This window comes from Pseudonaja textilis, chromosome 1 (assembly GCF_049901715.1).
Source record: "Pseudonaja textilis isolate UNSWEBS1 chromosome 1, rPseTex1.2, whole genome shotgun sequence".
NCBI classification, from domain to species: domain Eukaryota; kingdom Metazoa; phylum Chordata; class Lepidosauria; order Squamata; family Elapidae; genus Pseudonaja; species Pseudonaja textilis.
This window is the reverse complement of record NC_141990.1, coordinates 10,289,449-10,308,799: the sequence shown is the minus strand read 5'-3', so window position 1 is coordinate 10,308,799 and position 19,351 is coordinate 10,289,449. Positions and strand designations below refer to the sequence as shown.

The window sequence follows — 19,351 nt, the reverse complement described above, 5'->3', positions numbered from 1 at the left end:
TAGCAACCTTTCAAAAGTCGCTTAATAACCTTCCAAAATTCCGATGGTCCCCTACCAAACGGTATTTTTGACCTGGTTTTAAAAGTTTTTGACATCTTCTCCCCCATGGTTATGAGACTGAATTTTGGATGGTCGGCCATTGGCCCGCATTCATGGCCATTTGCAGTGTCCTGCGATCATGGGATTGGAATTTACACTGTTCTGACCCCAAACTGTCATTTGTTTCCGGTTTTCACCCAAGACACCCCATAGCAAGCAATGGGTTTGTATAATGACCAGAGATTCATTGAACTATTATAACAATTTGTTGGATAACCACTGCAAAAAAAGATTGTAAAATCGGGTGGGTCACATGATGACTCACTTTATGACCATCACAACTTAAAATCATACTGGGCATGCTCCATTATGGCCATAAGTCAAGAACTACCTGTAATTTGAAAGACTTAGTAAAAGAAAGACTTAAGGCAGACTGTTCTACAGAAGAGATGGAGAACAATGGCTCCTTTATGACTGGTGGAGTTCAACTCCCAGAATTCCTGGCTGGCTCAGGAATTCTGGAAGTCCACAAGTCATAAAGGGGTCATTGTTCCCCACCCCTATTCTACAGCAACCCTGTTAGGGATACACCCTAGCAGAATCTGCACAGCAGGCAGGCAGGCAGGCAAAATATGTGAGATAAACGTTTTTGTAGCTTACACTCAGTAAAACAGATACACCGTGCTAGTTAAATAGTTTATTCCAGTAAGAGTTTTAGCATAGTCAAACAGTCCATATATCATTCACTAATTCAGTCTGTCCGGAGATTATTCAGTTGCAAATTCCAGTGTCGAAAAAGAGAGGTCAGTAAACTTACAAATATCAGTCCAGGAATATATCTCCTCGCAGTAGAGATATGAAGAAGTCAAAACTCCTCTCTTCCTTTAGCAACTCAGCAGTAAGAAACACGCAGTTAACAAACCATCAATCCATGCAATCCAGTAATTGTCAGGAATCATCAGGAATTGTCAGGTTCGCTTGCTCCCTCTTATGGTGGTTCACAACCGCACCCAAAATTACATGCTTTGCAGTTTAAAGTGACACACACTTAAACTTACAATCATAGTTTATATATATTATTTTACCCAAACTACATTAGGTAACCTTTGTTATTCCTAACAAACCGCCCGCCTTTTTTTCCTTAATTTTCAAAAAGTTGTTGCATTCCAACCTGATTTGTTCCCCATTTCTCTGCTTTGCAGTTGGCGTTGTCTGTGCCGCACCGGGGGTGGAAGGCGCATGGTGGAGGGCACAAGTGATTGGCTACTTCAAAGATACCAGCGAAGTGGAAATCAGATATGTGGATTATGGTGGATACGAACGAGTCAAGATTGACACGCTAAGACAAATCAGGTGAGGTAACCAGGAGTTCTTCTCTGAGTGGTTGGCATCCTGAATGCTATGAATGTTGAAATAGATGGGCCTGGGTTGATCCTTGCAGACTCTTTCCAGGTTCTCCAACTTGCAATTAAGGCGGGAGTGTCCAACATCAGCCACTTTAAGACCTGTGGACTTCAACTCCCAGAATTCCCCAGGCAGCATGGATGGCTGGGGAATTCTGGGAGTTGAAGTCCACAGGTCTTAAAGTGCCAGTGTTGGACATACCTGAACTTTAGATGGACATCATTGGTCTGGAAAAATCAGCTGGAAAGAGTCAATTGTAACACAGTGTAGTGGTTAGAACATTGGCTTTCATTGGGTGGGTAGTTTGGCTGAACCATCCTTACAATTATGTGATTGAAATTCGAAGGGTTCACAATTGGCAGATGTTTATAACTCACAGCACCCCCTACTCAAGTGATTGCCATTTGCATGCTTCGCAGCCATGTCTTGACAAGCAGAGTCGATGGAGAAGCCAGCAACAAAATTGCCAGCCATGGTTACCTGATATCTCTCTTAATGACCATATTGCTTAGCAACATCATTGCTGCTCCCAGTTGTGGTTGTTAAGTGAGGAATACCTGTATGTATTCCTACATGTGATGGCCCAGGGTGGGATACAAAATAAACACAGTCACAAAAAACAGGTGAAGCCCCTTTTATTCCTTCACTTTACTTCCAAACTCCAAATATCCTTGACTGGATAAAAAAAAAAACTCCCACACAAGCAGTTACAAGAAGGAGGAAATGCCATTTAATTTATAAAGAGTAAAAAGCAACACAAACCAGGCAAGATAAGGGCTTGAAGACATCCACAGATATCAGAACACACACTGGGAAGGATGCCAAACTCAGAGAGGAACAATAAACTAGAGATATTTCCATGCTTTGTTTCCAGCATTCGCCCGTACGCATGTCTGTCCTCTTATTCAGTTGTCACAACTGCAGCCCATGAAGAGGATCAAGGCCCTCTCCTCCCCAGTAGACCACATCTCTCCTTTATCCTCTCCTCCCTGCGTGCCCTAGGATGGAGAGGGGATGGGCCTGGGTCCTCCTCTGACTGCCCAGCCAGCCTCTGCCCTTCATCCTCCACAACCTCCGGAGCCACACTTCCATTCCCTCCTCCTCTCCCTGAGAGTCAGTCTCCACCAAGGGTTTGACACTACATATGTATATAGGAATCTTAAATTCTGTGACTTGATCTTGGAATAAAAAAACAAACAGCTAAATAAATGAACTCTAGCTTAGTCATGCTAAGTGTTAGTTGATCTTGAAAACTGCTTGGCCAACTTCCAAAATTCTGGTACATTGCTGTATTAGCAATAAAGATCTTTCTGACAATACAAAAAATTCTTAAGTTGGGCAGACACACAGACACAGCTAAAAGTAGTCAGGGGACCAAGTTTAAGGCCGCATTGAACCAAGAGCTGGTCACAGCTTACGCTGGTTTCACTTAACAATCACATGGTTTGCTTAACAACCCCATGATCCCCTTAATGACAGCAACGACTCATTTAATAACCACTGTAAAAACAGTTGTAAAATTGAGTCAGATCATGCAATGACTTGCTTAACAACTGCAATGGGAAGCAAAATTCTGGGTTCAACTGAGTTTGTAAATGAAGGACTCCTGGCAAAAATAACATCGACTCCTTAGATAGTCCAACTGGACTTTGAGGGTTAGTATTAGTCATTTTGGGGGAACTCTGGTCAAAGCCCAGTAGTTTGCTGCCCAAAATATTCTCATTTTTTTTGCCCAAAGGAACTAGAGAGAAGGAAGGTTTGGGCCTCAGGTTGTAAACATAGACGTTTCTGTGTTCTTCTAATTCATTTCCTTATTATCTTTTTTTTTAAAGGTCTGACTTTGTAACCCTGCCGTTCCAAGGAGCTGAGGTTCTTTTGGACAACGTGGTGCCACTTCCAGGTAATACCCCCTAGAAACCTAAGATGCATCAACCTCTAAGCCATGGGCTGTGATGACCCGGGGCATGGCACAAAGGCAAAACAATCAGATTATCAGGAGGAGTCCCTTTATTAGCTCTAGCTGTGCCTCCAATGTCCTGGTTATCTTCTGGCTGGAGAAAAACTCATAGGAACAGCCTTTGACTGCAGAGAATCAAGTGCAAAACATGGTCAACAAAAACTGTAACTATATGTCCAATCAAGGCAAAATGAGGTAATTAGTTTGGCAATGCAGGAGCAAGAATTTCAGACTTGGCAAAACTCAACATGGTTGGAAAGATGGGAATCAGGGCCCTATCCTCCCTCGTAAGCCATGCAACTGTCATTGCTCTCTTCTCCGTTCCTCCCTGCGTCCCTAGGATGAAGAGGGGGGTGGGCCTGGGTCTTCTTCTGAATTCCCTCTCCCTTGTTCTACATCTCCCCTGCTCCGCCCAGCCGGACTTTGCCCTTCCCCAGTTTCCTCCACAGCCAACTGAGCCACACTCCCACTCCCTGTCAGCTGTTCGTCTTCCTCCTCTGATTCAGACTCCGACAGGGGCATGACATGGGCTCCCCTAGCTTTGTCAGCTATACCAGGGGAGAGATTAAGTGTTTTTCATCAAGGCACCCTGGTCTACCCAAATATGGGATGGAGCATACTGCTTCTGCTTTTTTCAGTATGCTTCGTCCCATATTTGGGTAGACCAGGTTGCCCTGATAAAAAGCACTTAATTTCTCCCCTGTTATAACCGACAAAGCAAGGAGAGCCCATGTTAATACATCTACCTAATATATAAGTAGCCCGGGTTCGAATCCCAGAGGGGTATGGCTAGATGACGAGCTAAATAGCTTGAAATAGATCTATACTAGTCTCTCTTTATTTCTTTGGTGGTATAAATACAAATTCAACATTTTAAAAAAGAAAACAACTCAAAGGGCAGACTCGATGGGCCACTGGGCCTTTTTCTGCCATCAGTTGTCTATGTTTCTAAAGTCTGGCAGATACTTCCAGATAACGTATCCTGCAGTGAGGTCTCTGAACAGAAAAATAATGTAGTGGTCGTATTTCTATATAACACAAAGCTGGATATGGAACTGCTTAGGTTATAGGGACATTTAGTCACAATTTTTAATTTTTTTCTCCTGTATTTCTTATATATGTTTACATGTTATGTAGGTTTTTTTGGTTCATTATTTGATTTTGGGTTGTGGTACAGTGGTGGGATTCAATTTTTTTTTACTACCGGTTCTGTGGGCACGGCTTGGTAGCTGTGGCAGGGGAAGGGTACTGTAAAATCTCCAGTCGGAGGTGGGATTTGCTGGTTCTCTGAACTGCTCAAAATTTCCACTACCGGTTCTCCAGACCTGGTCAGAACCTGCTGAATGCCACCTCTGGTGTGGTACAAGGCCCACAGTTACATTGTTGGAGTTGGGCAGCCTTATGAAACTAGTTAATAAATAAACAAATGGGGAACAGAAGTACAGTCACCTTAAAACCCTCTGAAAGAGGGTTTTCCCAATGCATCCCTACTTGTTTCTGCTTGCAAGGAAAACTTGGGTGTTGGGCAGGACAACATTCAGACATGCAGGTAGAAGAAGTGAGAAAGCCACAAGAGAAGAAGTCCTTTTTTAAGTGATTATATATCTGTGTCAGGCACGTTAAGCTCTAGTTAAGCTGATTTATTGCTAATGCCTATAAACAAGAAGCTAGTCAACAAATGGTTTAGCATTAAATTGGCACTAGATAAAAGTCAATGGAATTCAGGAGGGGGTTGGACATAGTCTGTGAGAATGTAAGGACTCTGGGCTGATTACTGTCTTGACTCCACCCCCAGGCAGTGCTTGTCCTTCTACATTCTGTTCCCCATTGGTTTATTGATCAACTAGTTTACTAAAGCTGCCCAACTCAATTAGTGTGGCCAGCATACCAAAAGTAGACCCAGATAATAAGCAACCCCCCCACCCACGTAAGGTTAAAATAGACATAATATATCATACAGGTAGTCCTTGACTTACGACCAGTCACCTAGCGACTCTTCAGTTATAACGGATTTACCTTGAGGGAGGATTTATGAACTGGATTTGAGGATATGACAGTTGTCGTCCCCCTGGTGATCACAAGACTGCAGTTTTAGGTGTTTAGAAACAGCATATAGGGCCATTTGCAGCATCTTGCAGTCACATGATCGCATTTTATGAGCCACGGTGGCGCAGTGGTTAGAGTGTAGTTCTGCAGGCTACTTCGGCTGCCTGCTGGCTGCCTGCAAATTGGCAGTTCGAATCTCACTGGCTCAAGGTTGAATCAGCCTCTTCCATCCTTCCGAGTTGGATAAAATGAGGACCCAAAATTGTCGGGGTCAATAGGCTGACTCTGTAAACCGCTTAGAAAAGGCTGTAAAGCACTATACAATGGTAATAAGTCTAAGTGCTATTGCTGCTGCTATTTTACAATGTTTTTCTTGAAAATTGGCATTTACTTTCAGGTTTTAGCAAATCTAGGCCTATAGCAAACCATTGATTTGCTTAATGACTACAGTAAAAAAATTCCAGTTGGTCATGTAATTGAGTGCTTTATGACCAATCATGGGTTACGATTGTGATTGGCAAGCTTACCGTCATAACTCAACAACTAGCTGTACAGGACACAAAATTTAAAGTGGCAAGCAAGCACCATAACCCAACAACTGAAACGCAGCTCCATTAATCCAGCCAATCAATAAAGTGCATTGGTAGAAAATGATAGGAGGGACTAAGTTCGGATTCTGCTCAGACTTAAGAGTTAGAAGAACTCAGGAACTTACCATATATACTTGAAGATGAACTGAGAATTTTAGGTGCCAAAATATACCCCCAAAATTGGGTTATGCTAACCTGCAAGTGTATTTGGTAATACTTTTTAAAAGTACCTGCATTTACTTGCATATAAGCCCATCCATGTATAAGCTGACCCTCAAGTTTTTAACCAAAATACTATGAAAATCCAATTAGCCACCACCAAGCCAATTATGAAAATTAAAGCATATGAAAATGTTGAGGCTCAGATTATGCACAGATGGGCTTACATACAAGCACCGTACGCTCTGTGTAACACCTTTTCTGATTACTTCAGGGATTTTCATTCTTTGGGTAATTTTTTAAAGCTGTTTCTTTCTTGTTCCTCCCTCTCTTCCCTTCTCCCCTCCCCACCCCCAAATAAAAGGCATGAAACCCAGTAAAAAGATTTCAGGAAGTTTCTGTATTGCTTGTTTTTGTTCTTTGAATAATTATTCCTTCTCCTTTTCTATGAAAGATGATGATAACTTCTCATCTGAAGCTGACACGGCTGTTAGTGAAATGACCAGGGGCACACCCTTACTTGCACAGGTAAGTACAACATCTGGTGGGTTGCTTAGAGCTGCTTTGATTTGATGAAACCTGGGAAAAAGTGTTTGTGGTGAGAAACCCTTTTTCTTCCCATTAATGAGTGAGGAAGTGAATGTCAAACAAATAAATTGTGTAGACTCCAGATTTCTTGATGTCTCAGTCATCAGAGTTGATGTTCCACAGCATTTGCCATTAAGCCTGCCCTTGGCTTGTTCAAACTCAGCTTGATGTTGATAAAGTTTACCCTAAACTTTAAACTTTCAGGGGTCTCCAACCATTGCAACTTTAAGGCTTGTGGACTTCAACTCCCAGAGTTCCTCAGCCAGCTTCGTTGGCTGGGAGTTGAAGTCTACAAGCCTTAAAGTTGCCAAGGTTGGAGACCTCTGGTCTAAATGGTTAAGGCACCAGGATAGAAAGTGGGAGCCGATGAGTTCTAGTCCCACTTTAGCCATGAAAGCTGGCTAAGTGACTTTCATCCAGTCCCTCTCTCTCTGAGCCCAATTCACCACACAGAGTCATTGTTGTGAGGAAAATAGGAGGAGGAAGATGTGTTGGGCTGCCACTTTGAGATATTTGTAAAAATAATAAAGGCAGAATACAAATAAATAAGCTATTCTTCACAAAACTACTACTTGGACTATGGCAATGTATTCTACCCTTGAAAAGTATCTGGAAGTTTCAGTGTGGGCAATCTTGGGTGCCCAAAAAATGGCGCATTATAACACCTTTCCTGTATGAGCTGTGTTGGCTGCCAGTTTGATTCGGAGTCCAATTCATGGTGTGGGTTGTGACCTATAAAGCCCTATATGATATGGTTATCTACGGTCTATGAACCATCTTCAATCCTTTACACCAGTTCATCTGGTCAGTCGGGAAAGGTATAGACCAGGGGTTGGCAGCCCATGGCTCTGGAGCCGCATGTGACTCTTTCATCCCTCTGCTGCAGCTTCCTGTCGCCAGTTGGTCCCACAATTGATAGGTCTTTTGGTTAGGACAGGTGGAGGAAAAAGGATGCAGCACTAAGAGACTCTAGGATGGGAGAACCGGACTTCCGGTCAGCTTCAGAATTGAACGGTGGGCTTCAGGTTAGGACCTTTGTGGCTCTTTGAGTATTTAAGGTGGCCGACCCCTGGTATAGACTTTATCAGTTAAAGAATTTTGACTGGGATCCAGGAAATGGGCGTTCTCCACCGTTGCCCCCAATTTGTGGACCGCTCTCTCTCCAGAGGTGAGGTGGGTTCCCACTCTTTTGGCCTTCCGAAAAGTGGAAGGCCTGTACAACCTTGCTTGGTCATGCAGAGGAACATGCAGTCATGGGGCTAATTAGCACCCTGAAACCCTCCTCTCGTCTTTTAATTGATTTTTAACATTCTTTCCCCCTTTAAAATTTTAAGTCCTGTGTTTTGTGCTTTCAGTATACAGTCTCTCTGTGAGGGAGATGGGCGCTTCTTAAATACAATAAATAAATAAATCATAAGCTAGGCAAATTCTTGTCCAGAGCTCAGTGAAAAGATCTTAGTGGCCTTGTTAGTGACAATCTAGGAAGATTTTAGATCCTTTGCAACCTGTCTAACATTGTGGCTCAAGGAGACACCTGCAGGAGAAGAGCAGGCAGAGCTGAGGGGAGGCGGAATTAAATGCGTCATCAGCTTAGAGTTGTGGCATTCTCACAAGCACTCCCAAGTCCAACCTCTCCTGAATTCCACTGACCCTTAACTTGTGCCAATTTAGTATCAAACTTTAGTTGACCAAATTCTTCAGTAGAGGCTTGAAGTAATCTTCTATGCTGTCATCTCACAAATGATCCTGATTCTTTGTGTCTGACATCAGTCATGCATTCACTGTTGGTAGGTATTAACTGACTTTTCTATTTGTAGGTTACAAATTACGACAGTGCAACGGGCTTGCCACTAATACAACTGTGGAGCATGATAGGAGATGAGGTATGTGGGCTATCCAATCAATTTTGGGAGAACAGGCCCATAATGTGCCACAGTGATCCCGGAATTGAATCACCAGTGCACTTATTATGATGACCTGGGTGATTTTGAACTGAAAGCAGGAGAGATCCTTCATAAAATGTGCATTAGTAGACTTCCTAGTAGGGTGCTTTTCTTTGGGGATGTTGCGTAGATATAGAAAGAGTAACAACGAGACTTCGTACTCCAGAGAGATGTTGGATCTCAGTCAAATGTCCCACCTGCTCTTGGTTGGCCTTGTTCCAGTCATCCAGGGTGCAGGTGGACATCACCAACTTTTTTCTGCAGCCTTCAGTCCAGCTTGGTGTGTGGACAGATGGTCTCCTCTTTAGTTGCATCTCTTTAGGTGGACAGCAACAGAGTCTGTAAGCCCCTTCACAGGATATGCCAAGCCACCTTATCCACGCAGACAGCACCAAACAATGTGGGGAAAACTAAGCCAGCTTTGTTTCACTCTTCAGGATCCCAGCTGCTTTGATGGAGCCTGACTGATGCCTTTCTTGGAATTCTTTCTTATTACATTTTTGCAAAACATAAAAGAAAGGAAAGCAACGGGGCCAGCCCAATTGGAAAAAAAAAATTATATTGTTCGTGCACACACATACAAAAATCCATCTGCTCGTCACACTCAGGAATGATAGATCCCATTTTGGGGTTTCTTCAAATTCCTCCCTGTCCAAAAGCTAAAATAGAGAAAATCCACAAATTAGTGCTTTATCAGGAGGTACAAAGATAAGTTTTTCTGTTCATCCTTCAAATGGCGCATGTTTGGCAGGAATTGAGTGGCAAAGGAGATTAGTATTTCCAGGTGAGAGTTACTCTAACATTAACTTAATGGACTTTTAATCAAAAGACAAAATCTTTTATTTACAATGAGATTATTTATTGAACTGAGCGTTAACGTATCCTTTTTGAGTGAAATCAGTTGCTAAGTGTGTAGCATGTTAAAGCTGCCTGCCATGGAATTTTTATTGCTCAGATAAATTCAGTAATATTTTTTTAAAAAATTACCAGTATTCTTTGGTGGAAGAGCACGTCAATTATGCATAGGCAAAAAGGATGGGGAATTTTTTTTTAATTTAAATTAGAGAGACTTGGTTTAAAATATAAACCTCACTTTTAATGAAATGCGTGTATACCTAAGTAGTCCTTCCTTAACCTCCATAGACTGGAAACTTTGTTGCTAAGCAACATGGTCATTAAACAAGACATTGTGTGACTGCTGAACTTGTGGTGTCACTTTCCCCTGCGGTTATTAAGTGAATTATTGCAGTTGTTCAGTGAGTCAACTTATAACTGTGCCTTGTGACCTCTGGCTGGCTTCCCAGTGATGTTGCTTATCAGGTGTGTACAGATGGCGATCACGTGATAATGGGACAGGTCAACTGTTGTACAAGTATGGGGCCTTCAAAGCACCCTGAATGGTGATCACATGGCTGGGGGAACAGCCATAAGTTCAAGGACCACTCATAAGTCTTCTTGTTCAGTGCTGTTATAACTTTGAACAGACACTAAGTGAGTGGTTAGTAAGCAAGGGCTACCTGTACTGTCCTTCCACTTAAGATACCCTGTTTCCCTGAAAATACAACCTACCCTGAAAGTAAGTCCTAGCTTGATTTTTACATGTGTGCCCAATATAAGCCCTACCCCTAAAATAAGCCCTAATTAAGATCCCACCCACTCCAGAGTGCATGGGTAAAAATTAAGCTAGGGTGGGGATGAGGGGGTGGAGCTGCCCTACTACTTACTTTTGGACAATTGTGGTGAGGCATCACACACCCCGACACCTGCCTTGCTGGCACATTTCTTCTGCAGCTGGCTAGGCCGGCAAGGCCTCTGATAACAAACCTCCGGGTCGATCCGGAGCTCTGTTATCGGCTGCAGAGGCCTTCAGGAAAGCCTTGCTGGCCGCAGAAGAAGAAGTTCCTGAAGGCCTCTGACAGCGAAAAGGAGGCCGAGGTGACACACGCAAGTGATAGTCAGTGGATGACATTCCCCCAAAATAAGACCCTGGTGGCTTAGGGAGTCTGTCTTCGAGAGTCTGTCAGAGACCTAACAACTGACAGTCAGAGCGGTAATGACCAGATGACGGCAAAGAATATAAATCCTTCCATTCCCCACCAAGTAAGAACTGAAGAAGCTTCTTAGATGAAAGGTGAAAGGTTTTCAAAGGAAAAAAAACAAAGTCCAGTTGGCTTTTGGAAAAGCACCTTTGCAACAACCATGACCTAGATCAGTGTTTCTTAACTTTGGCGCCATGTGGACTTCAACTCCCAGAATTCCCTAGTTAGGCATGCTGGCTAGGGAATTCTGGGAGTTGAAGTCCACCCATCTTCAAGAGGCCATAGGTTGAGAAACACTGACCTAGATGATTGAGATTCTCCATAGACATGTAGCCATGATGTATCTGATGTCAACTCTGAAGTGAACCTGGCTGAGACCATCTTCGAGGCTACATGGTTGCCACAAGGCAGAGGGGGAGAAAGGGAGCGGGGAAATTAGATAGCTCGGCTTTGCAGTCAAAATACACTGGAACTTCGGGTCGCGAATGCTTCTGTTTGCAACCAAATCTGGTAACGACCAGAATTTTTGCTTCTGTGTTGCTTCTGGTCACAAACAGATTTTCTGGTGGTGACCAAGCAAACCTGAAAATCGCTGCGATTTCCTGAGAAGAAGCGATTTCTCCTTTGGTGCCATTTTTTTTTTTTTTTGGTCTGCGCATGCACAGATGGGTGTGCTTCCAGTTACGACCAAATCGGATGGCAACCGTAGTCCTGGAACAGATTACAGTCATGACCCGAGGTTCCACTGTAAGACGTTTTCTTGTGGGAACCAAGATCATTCTAGCCAAGATCATTCTAGAGTGAAGTAACCAAACCACCTGCCAGCACCTCTATTGGACAATGGGATTGTTGACCTGGGGGGAAGCGGATACTTTCACTTTTTAATTTGATGAAAACTGCGGGAACTTATCAGAGTCAGTTTTCACCAGTTGTGCCAATATGATGTTTCCAATAAATTTGTTCTTTGAGGAATCAGCCTGCCTCAAAGTTCTGCTTTCTATGGGCGTATTACTTGGAATGCTGACATCTGACGGTGCAAGATCACTTCATTTCCTCTACTGTTGCTGGCATCACTCACTAAAGTTTCTCTTTGTCTTCTGTTCCAGTTGGTGTCCATCAACCGAACACTGGTGGAACGAGGATTTGCTCAGTGGGTGGAAAGCTACTAGCAAACCCCTTAGCCCATCTTCTGGACTGTTTCTCTTTTTTTCCCTTGTCCCTTTGACTTTCTTTCCTGTTTTTGGCACTGTTTCAAAATTAGGATTTTGTAGTCCCTCTTCCTGCCCCTCCCCCCTCCCCCCACCTCCGCCTCCCCCCACACAAATCAGTCATTATTTCCACCAGCGATTTGTGATGAATTCATCTGACTGACCACAGTTTGTATTGCATACCTCATTTTGTTGAAAAGACAGGGAGTTGTACCATAAGCCATTAAACAGAAACAAACCACAGCTTTAAAACTTGGCTCTTCCCTTCTGGTTAAATGTCAAGTTGTTAAAAAAAAAAGAGAGAGAGAGAGAAGAAAATAATAATTGTAATACTAGAGCGAAGAGGTTTGTACCAGGTTGGCTGTGTATGGTTTAAGGCATGTGTTGAATTTCCTAAAGTGACTGCTGCCTTGACATTAAACTGACTTGAAATATAGGAGATAAATTTGATTCAGAAATCCCCGCCCCCCCCCCCCAAAAAAAATTAATAAAATATTTGAAACTTGGGAGCACATCCGATATAATAGGCATATCCATGTTTCTAACCACAAAAGCTAGCTGCCTTCCCTTTGGTTCTAGGGAAAGCCACATGCCCCTTGTTTGATTGTGACTTCACTTTTAATTAAGGCTTGGTTTGTGCAAGAAACCAGGATATGTTTTACAGACCTCCTGAAACAATGAATTTGACTTCAACCACTACAGCTGCGGCGTTTTTAAAATTCTCAGTCATGTTGAATACACAGAGAAAAGAAAAATGGATCGCCAAGCCTGATTGTAAGACATCACTGTTTTCTAGCTGTTTGGGAAAAAAAACCTATGTAAATATATATAAAAATCATTGTAATATTTTGTACAAGAGAAAAAAAAATACTGGAGAATTAAAAAAGGGAACTTCAAATGAAATGATTTTTTTTTCCATACCAAAATGTCCTATGTAGAGAAATAGTTCAGGATGTATCATTACACATCTTAAAACACTAGAATGCGTGAAAAAATTTCTGATCTTTGTATAGCATGATTCTTTCCCCTGCTTGCTGTATGGTAGGAAGAGTAATCAGCAAATTCTTATTGCTTTTTTGCTGTACAGATCTGACTGAATGGGGAAAAACGAGTAACATTTGGAATTAATATTGCAGTGACGTCTTTTTTTCTCTTTTTGCTCCTTTTTAGATTGGTTTCAAATGTGGAATTTAAAAAAAAAAAAAAAGAATCAAGTAATTTAAGCTAATTTAATACTATTAAAATATAAATGAATTTAAAACATGGTTGCTGAGTTGGGAGTTATTACCGAAGGGAGAGAATGTAAAAATGTCTTGTATGTATGTCAATTCTATTACAGATTTTTTGAAATATTAATCTTATATAGAAGATGGAGTGTATGGCAAAACCCTTTTCCTCAAAAGATGTAGAAAAAAAAAAGTATTGTGTGAATCAGTCGACCTTTAAGATTTTCAGCAATTAAATGCCTCTAAATGTGAGGGACTAGTGTCATGGATTTCTTTTGTATGATTAAGGTGCTTGATTAAAAAACTTGGCCAAATTTTGTAAGGGAACTAACTTTTCATTTCTTTGTGAAAGTTCCCTGGCTGGGGAATTCTGGGAGTTGAAATAGCAATAGCAATAGCACTTAGACTTTTATACCGCTTCACGGTGCTTTTACAGCCCTCTCTAAGCAGTTTACAGAATCAGCAACATTCTGGGTCCTCATTTTACCAACCTCAGGAGGATGGAAGGCCGAGTCGACCTGGAGCCTGGTGAAATTTGAACTGCCAAATTGCAGTCAGCTGGCAGTCAGCAGAAGTAGCCTGCAGTAACCACTACCTCATTTCCACGTATTCACATATCTTAAAGGTGATGAGGTTGAGAAACATTGACCTAATATCAGAGTTTGGGTCTTTATTTTGGTGTTTTTTTTTTTAAATTGCCACAACTGCAACTCAAAGGTGTACAAAAAGAATCACAAGATCAGTGGATATAAATATCCATGACATACTGCAACCATTACGAAAATGTAAACTCTAAGTAAACTTACAGCAGCAAGTGCAGTCACAAAATGGCTGCCATGAAGTGAGTTGCCGAAGAACCAGAAAGGAAAGGGGTACGATTGTATAAAGCCTTCCTATTTGTTTTGCTACCCCGGCCTTCACTAATGGTTAATCAGGAAAGGTTGAGAAGAGCCAGAGAGAACATAGATCAAGGGGTCTCCAACCTTGGCAACTTTAAGCCTGGCGGACTTCAACTCCCAGAATTACCCAGACAGCTTTGCTTTGTTGGCTGGGGAATTCTGGGAGTTGAAGTCCGCCAGGCTTAAAATTGCCAAGGTTGGAGACCTCTGCTATAGATGGCCCTCTACTTACCATCAGAAACGGGACCAGAATTTATGTTGCTATGCAAGATACTTGTTAAGTCAGTCATGCCTGATTTTACTACCTTTTAGGCCCTCTTAAGTGAGCCTCTGCCGTTGTTAAGCGAATCACAGGGTTATTAAGCAAATTAACTTCCCCATGGCTGGGAGAGCCGCAAAAGATGATCACATGACCCCAGGATATTGCAACTCTCATAAATACTAATTACCAAACTCCTGAATTTTGAACACGTGACTAGGGAGATGTTATGACTTAAGAGGACCTGGGTCATATGTCACTTTTTCATTTATTGTAACTTCAGATGGTGCTAAAGGAATAGTTGTAAGTCGAGGACTACCTGTATAGCCAAAATGATGCTAGTTAAACTCTTTAAGGATCTGAATTATGAGCTTTTGTGCATAGGAGAAAATGCAAGCAAGCAAAAATTATTAGGCTTAAAAGATGGGGATTATCTTCCAGATAAACGTTCAGCCCTGCATTCAACATCTATTTCAAGTGCAAAATAAGGTTGACAGAATAGCAGAGTTGGAAGGGATCTTGGAGGTCTTCTAGTCCAACCCCCTGCATGAGGAGGAGATCCTATACCAGTCCAGACAAGTGGACAAACTGATCAACTGACCAGTGGTGGGATTCAAATTTTTTTACTACCGACTGTGGGCATGGTTTGGTGGGCATGGCATGGCAGGAGAAGGTTATACTGCAAAATCCCCATTCCTTCCCCACCCCACTATCCTGCTTTCCAGCTCTGTTCTCCTGGGCAGGACAACAAAAGAAGACCCAGCCAATCAGCTGAGACTCAATGGGAGGCATAGAATATATGGGGGCGGGGCCAGTCAGAGGTGGTATTTGCCGGTTCTCAGAACTATTCAAAATTTCTGCTACCGGTTCCCCAGAACTGGTCAGAACCTGCCGAATACCACCTCTGCAACTGACATTGATCATTTTGGACCCGTAGGGAGTGTGAGCTGATTTCAGAACAAAATTGATGTCAAGTTCAGACCACCACAACAACAAAATAATGATTTCAAAAACAGCCTGGTTTCACACTCTAGGATCAGTGTTGTGCAGAAGACGAAGGCTTTGGTGCACAAAAGGAGCGTTTGGAACTGGGTGAAATCAATCCCAGAGTTCTCAATTGAGGGTCAGACTGAAATCGTCCTATTTTGGACTCAGTGCAAAGACCGAGCTTTCTGAAGAAGGCTGGGATGCTGGGAAAGATGGAAGGTAAGGCAATAAGAGGGTCACCAGTGAGGGGGAGGAGGGACTCTCACAGAGGCAATGATGGGCTATCTGAAAGACCAGGTTGGGGGCAGGTCATAACTGAGAAAACTTACGTGGTTGCTAAGAGTTGACAGTGACTGGATGGCATGTGATCAATGAAACATGGTGAATACAGTATTCCTCTTCCAAGACTGAGTTAACTCCATGCCTGCTTTTTAAAATAAAGTATTTGATAGTGTGCTTTAGTCAAATGAGTGAGCCAGCTTGTGATAAGGCCTTCATCTGGAGAAAGTCTCTGATTTTCTCTAGAGAAAGAACAAGTGTAGTAGTAGCATTTTGTCTCTTTAGCCAAAGAGACCCTTCAAAGGCAAGATCGTGTAAAAGTAATTATTTGAATAATTAGTTATTTAAATGATTGGGGTCAGCAGGACCCTCTCCCAGAAACCTACTTTTGCACACAAGAGTAATATTAATACAACAGCACTGAAAAAAATGACACAACTGGTTTTCACACAGCTGTTGCATCACGTGATCAAAATTTGGATGCTTGGCAACTGGCTCAAATTTATGACGGTTACAGTGTCCTGGGGTCATGTGATCCCTTTTTGCAACCTTCTGACAAGCAAAGTCAATGGGGAAGCCAGATTCACTTCACAACCATGTTAACAACTGCAGTGATTCGCTTAACCCCTGTGGCAAGAATGGCTCTAAAATGGGGCAAAACTCACTTAAAATGGTCTCACTTAGTAATAGAAATGTTGGGCTTAATTGTATCCATAAGTTGAGGACTGCCTATATATGATTTTCTCTCTTATTAGTTTGTGCCTATCAATTTAACTCAAAAACATATCTCTCTTCATTTAATTTTTCGATACAGAGAATATTAATTCAGTAACCATCTAGACATACTGTATAAACACAGACTTAAAGGGTGGAAGGATGGAAAGATTACAAAAGACAGAGTGGTTTGGAATCAGAGCAAGACTGATGTCCAAAGTTATTCCTAATAGTAAGAGTAGATTTGCAAAATAACCAAGTACTGGAGAAAAATGTGCTTTCCTGTATTTTCAAGCAGAGGTTGGCTAGCTATCCATCACAGTTATTTGCATTGAGATTTGCATTGACAGGAAGTCAGATTCAATAGCTTACACCGGACGTTTCTCGACCTTGCAGATCTTAAGATATCTGGACTTCAGCTCCCAGAGTTCCCCAGTCAGCCTTGGCTGGCTAGGGAATTCTGGGAGTTGAAGTCCAGACATTTTAAAGTCACCAAGGTTGAGATATTCTGCCCTACACCAAGGAATTTCAAAATTCTAATGATAGAAAATTGTCTAGATTTGAGTGGACTTCATTTTTGGGGTCTTTCAGGGAAGCCCACCAAATTCTCACTAGACTTTAAAGTCCTGTGAAAACCAGTAGCAAAGTCTCGGGTCTAAACAACACTTTCCAATGGAAGAATTTGGACAATTTGAAGCACTAAAAGGAAACAGTCAGTAGATGGCAATAGAGCCTAAGAGATCAAACTCTTATTTCTTCTGCTGAGTTTTCCAAGTCTCACAAAAGTAAATGGAGCATCTGGAAATGCATTTCTCCATCAGCTCCGAAACAAAATTGGGTTCTTAATTACAGGTAGACCCCCAACTTATAATTATTCATTTAGTGAGCATTCAAAGTTACAACAGCACTGAAAAACTGTGACTTACAACTGGTCCTCATACTTAGGAACGTTGCAGCCTCCCCTGATCAAAATTTGGGCACTTGGTAACCAGCATGTATTTATAGGATGGTTGGAGCATCTCAGGATTAAGTGTTTGCCCTCTGTGACCTTCCCAGCCAACTTCCAGCAAGAAAATTCAGTGAGAAACTGACTAGTAATGATTTTTCAACATTTTAAAAATTATTATCCAAATATATATTGGATAAATTGTGTTAAAAATGCTTTATGTGTAATGACACAAATATTAAACTTTTAAATGCCCCTTCTGGTGTCTTTTTGCCTTACTTTGTCTTAAATCTTCAATGGTCAATATTCATATATTTATGCCTTTTTACAGAGATTTGTAGAGCATCTCATCCAAAGATTCTTGGTGGTTTGGAGGTCATAGAAAAAGCAAGTCTCTGAATCTATGCATAACTGTACATGTTATTATATCAATGTCTTCAAATTATAATTTAAAAAAATAGTCAAGATGGAAGCCACTGTGGTGTGATCCAAGTTCTATTTTTAATAACACAAAAAATGGGAATTGCTTCAATTACACTGTCGCAGTTGCTGTCTTTTGATTGGACAACCTTGTATAATCGGTCAGATTCCAAGCTGCGGCCACAGAAGGAAATGTCTATAGCATGGAGTTGAACTGTGGAGTCCTTGGTGTTCTCTGAGTTTGGTTGTTTTCTTTCAGACATTTCATGGCCCATCATCAGTGCTAGAAGGGAGTGTTTATGTTTATGTCGTCTTCCAAACTAGGCAAGGAGAAGGCCCACTTTTCAAGCATCCTGAAGGGGCTGGCTTGTCATCTGGGAAGCACTTTTTTCAAGTGACATCTTGGGATAGGTGAAATATTCAGTATGATCTCTCATATGGATTCAGTGTGAAGACTTGTTTCCAGGCTCTAGGTACTAAAATTTAAAAATAAATTATTTTAAAACTATTTTAAAAAATTACAAGAAAATGTTATTTCCATTTGATTTCTAATTTCCAACTGACCTCATATGGGCTGTACAGAAACAGCTAAAGAGACAGATGTGGCCTAGGTGGGGGCATAAAATGACCAGGTCTGGCCTAGATGCATTTTTAAAGCCAAAATGAAACAGGATAGTTTGAGGATCAGTCTAATGTGCTGAGGTGTACAGTGAGGTTACTTATGGTTCTGTGTTTTCTGGGTGTAGAATGGGATCGGTTTCATTCAATAAACCATGATTCATTTAATCATAGACGGGGTTCCAGTGGAATGGCTTGCCTACAGAAGATGCTCCAGCACTGGAGGTTTTTAAGAAGAAACTGGACAGTGATTTGTCTGAAATGGTGTAAGGTTTTCTGCTTGAGTACGGAGTTGGACTAAAAGACTTCCAAGGTCCCTTCCAACTCTGTTATTCTGTTAGATTGGTATGCCTAATTTAGAAGCACCCATCTGCAAACCTGAGAAGCTGAAGATCTGGCTTTTTTAAAACCAAAGATAGTAAGTTTCCCCAAATCAATGGTTTTAGCAGCACAGTTTCATCTTGTTTGACTGTCCTTGAGTGCGATTATGAAACAGACAGAGATGGATGAGCAAACGAGCTCCTTGTCACTGCAAAATTGCTCTGTGGTAGCTGTCTATTTCACACTAATTTAATTTAAATTTTCCAAGACTTTTCAGGCTTGACCTTGGCCGACCACAAAAAGAGTTAAGCAGGATCAGGCCTGGGACTACTAGGCATACCACTGAAAGAGACTACCTTAGAAAGGGGTGAAGCCAATTTAGAAGACCGCACAGAAGATCACACTACCTGATCCCCGGCTCCCCACAGATTGACATCCATCAAAGGGAGAGTATATTATTTCTTTTACAAGTTGCACTGAAACATTTTTAAAGGAATGATTGACACTTCACCTTGTTAAATACCTTATGCGAAATGTGGAACTCTTTTGGAATTTGGAAAACTAGCATCTGGAATCCACCAATGGAGCCACAAACGTATCAAGGGGCAGCACATCTTGTACTCAGAGGGTGCTGTAGCCATGTAGGGTGGGCAAAAAAAGGCAATTTGGAGCCCTGACCTTTCTTTTTTCTTGTAATAATTTTTTATTT

General features: G+C 41.8%; 1 protein-coding gene across 6 annotated transcripts in view; it reads left to right on the top strand.

Annotated features, from left to right (window-relative positions):
* The window catches only part of AKAP1 (A-kinase anchoring protein 1), a 68,885-nt gene extending 55,434 nt beyond the window's left edge, over positions 1-13,451 (top strand). For all 6 annotated transcript variants that reach the window (XM_087925794.1, XM_026710279.2, XM_087925783.1 and 3 more), the window contains 5 exons: positions 1,242-1,392; positions 3,276-3,343; positions 6,650-6,723; positions 8,601-8,666; positions 11,872-13,451. In XM_087925794.1, coding sequence (XP_087781920.1) covers positions 1,242-1,392; positions 3,276-3,343; positions 6,650-6,723; positions 8,601-8,666; positions 11,872-11,934 — 422 coding nt within the window. In that variant the 3' untranslated portion in view covers positions 11,935-13,451. The remainder of the gene's footprint in view (positions 1-1,241; positions 1,393-3,275; positions 3,344-6,649; positions 6,724-8,600; positions 8,667-11,871) is intronic.
* Positions 13,452-19,351: the final 5,900 nt, after the last annotated feature.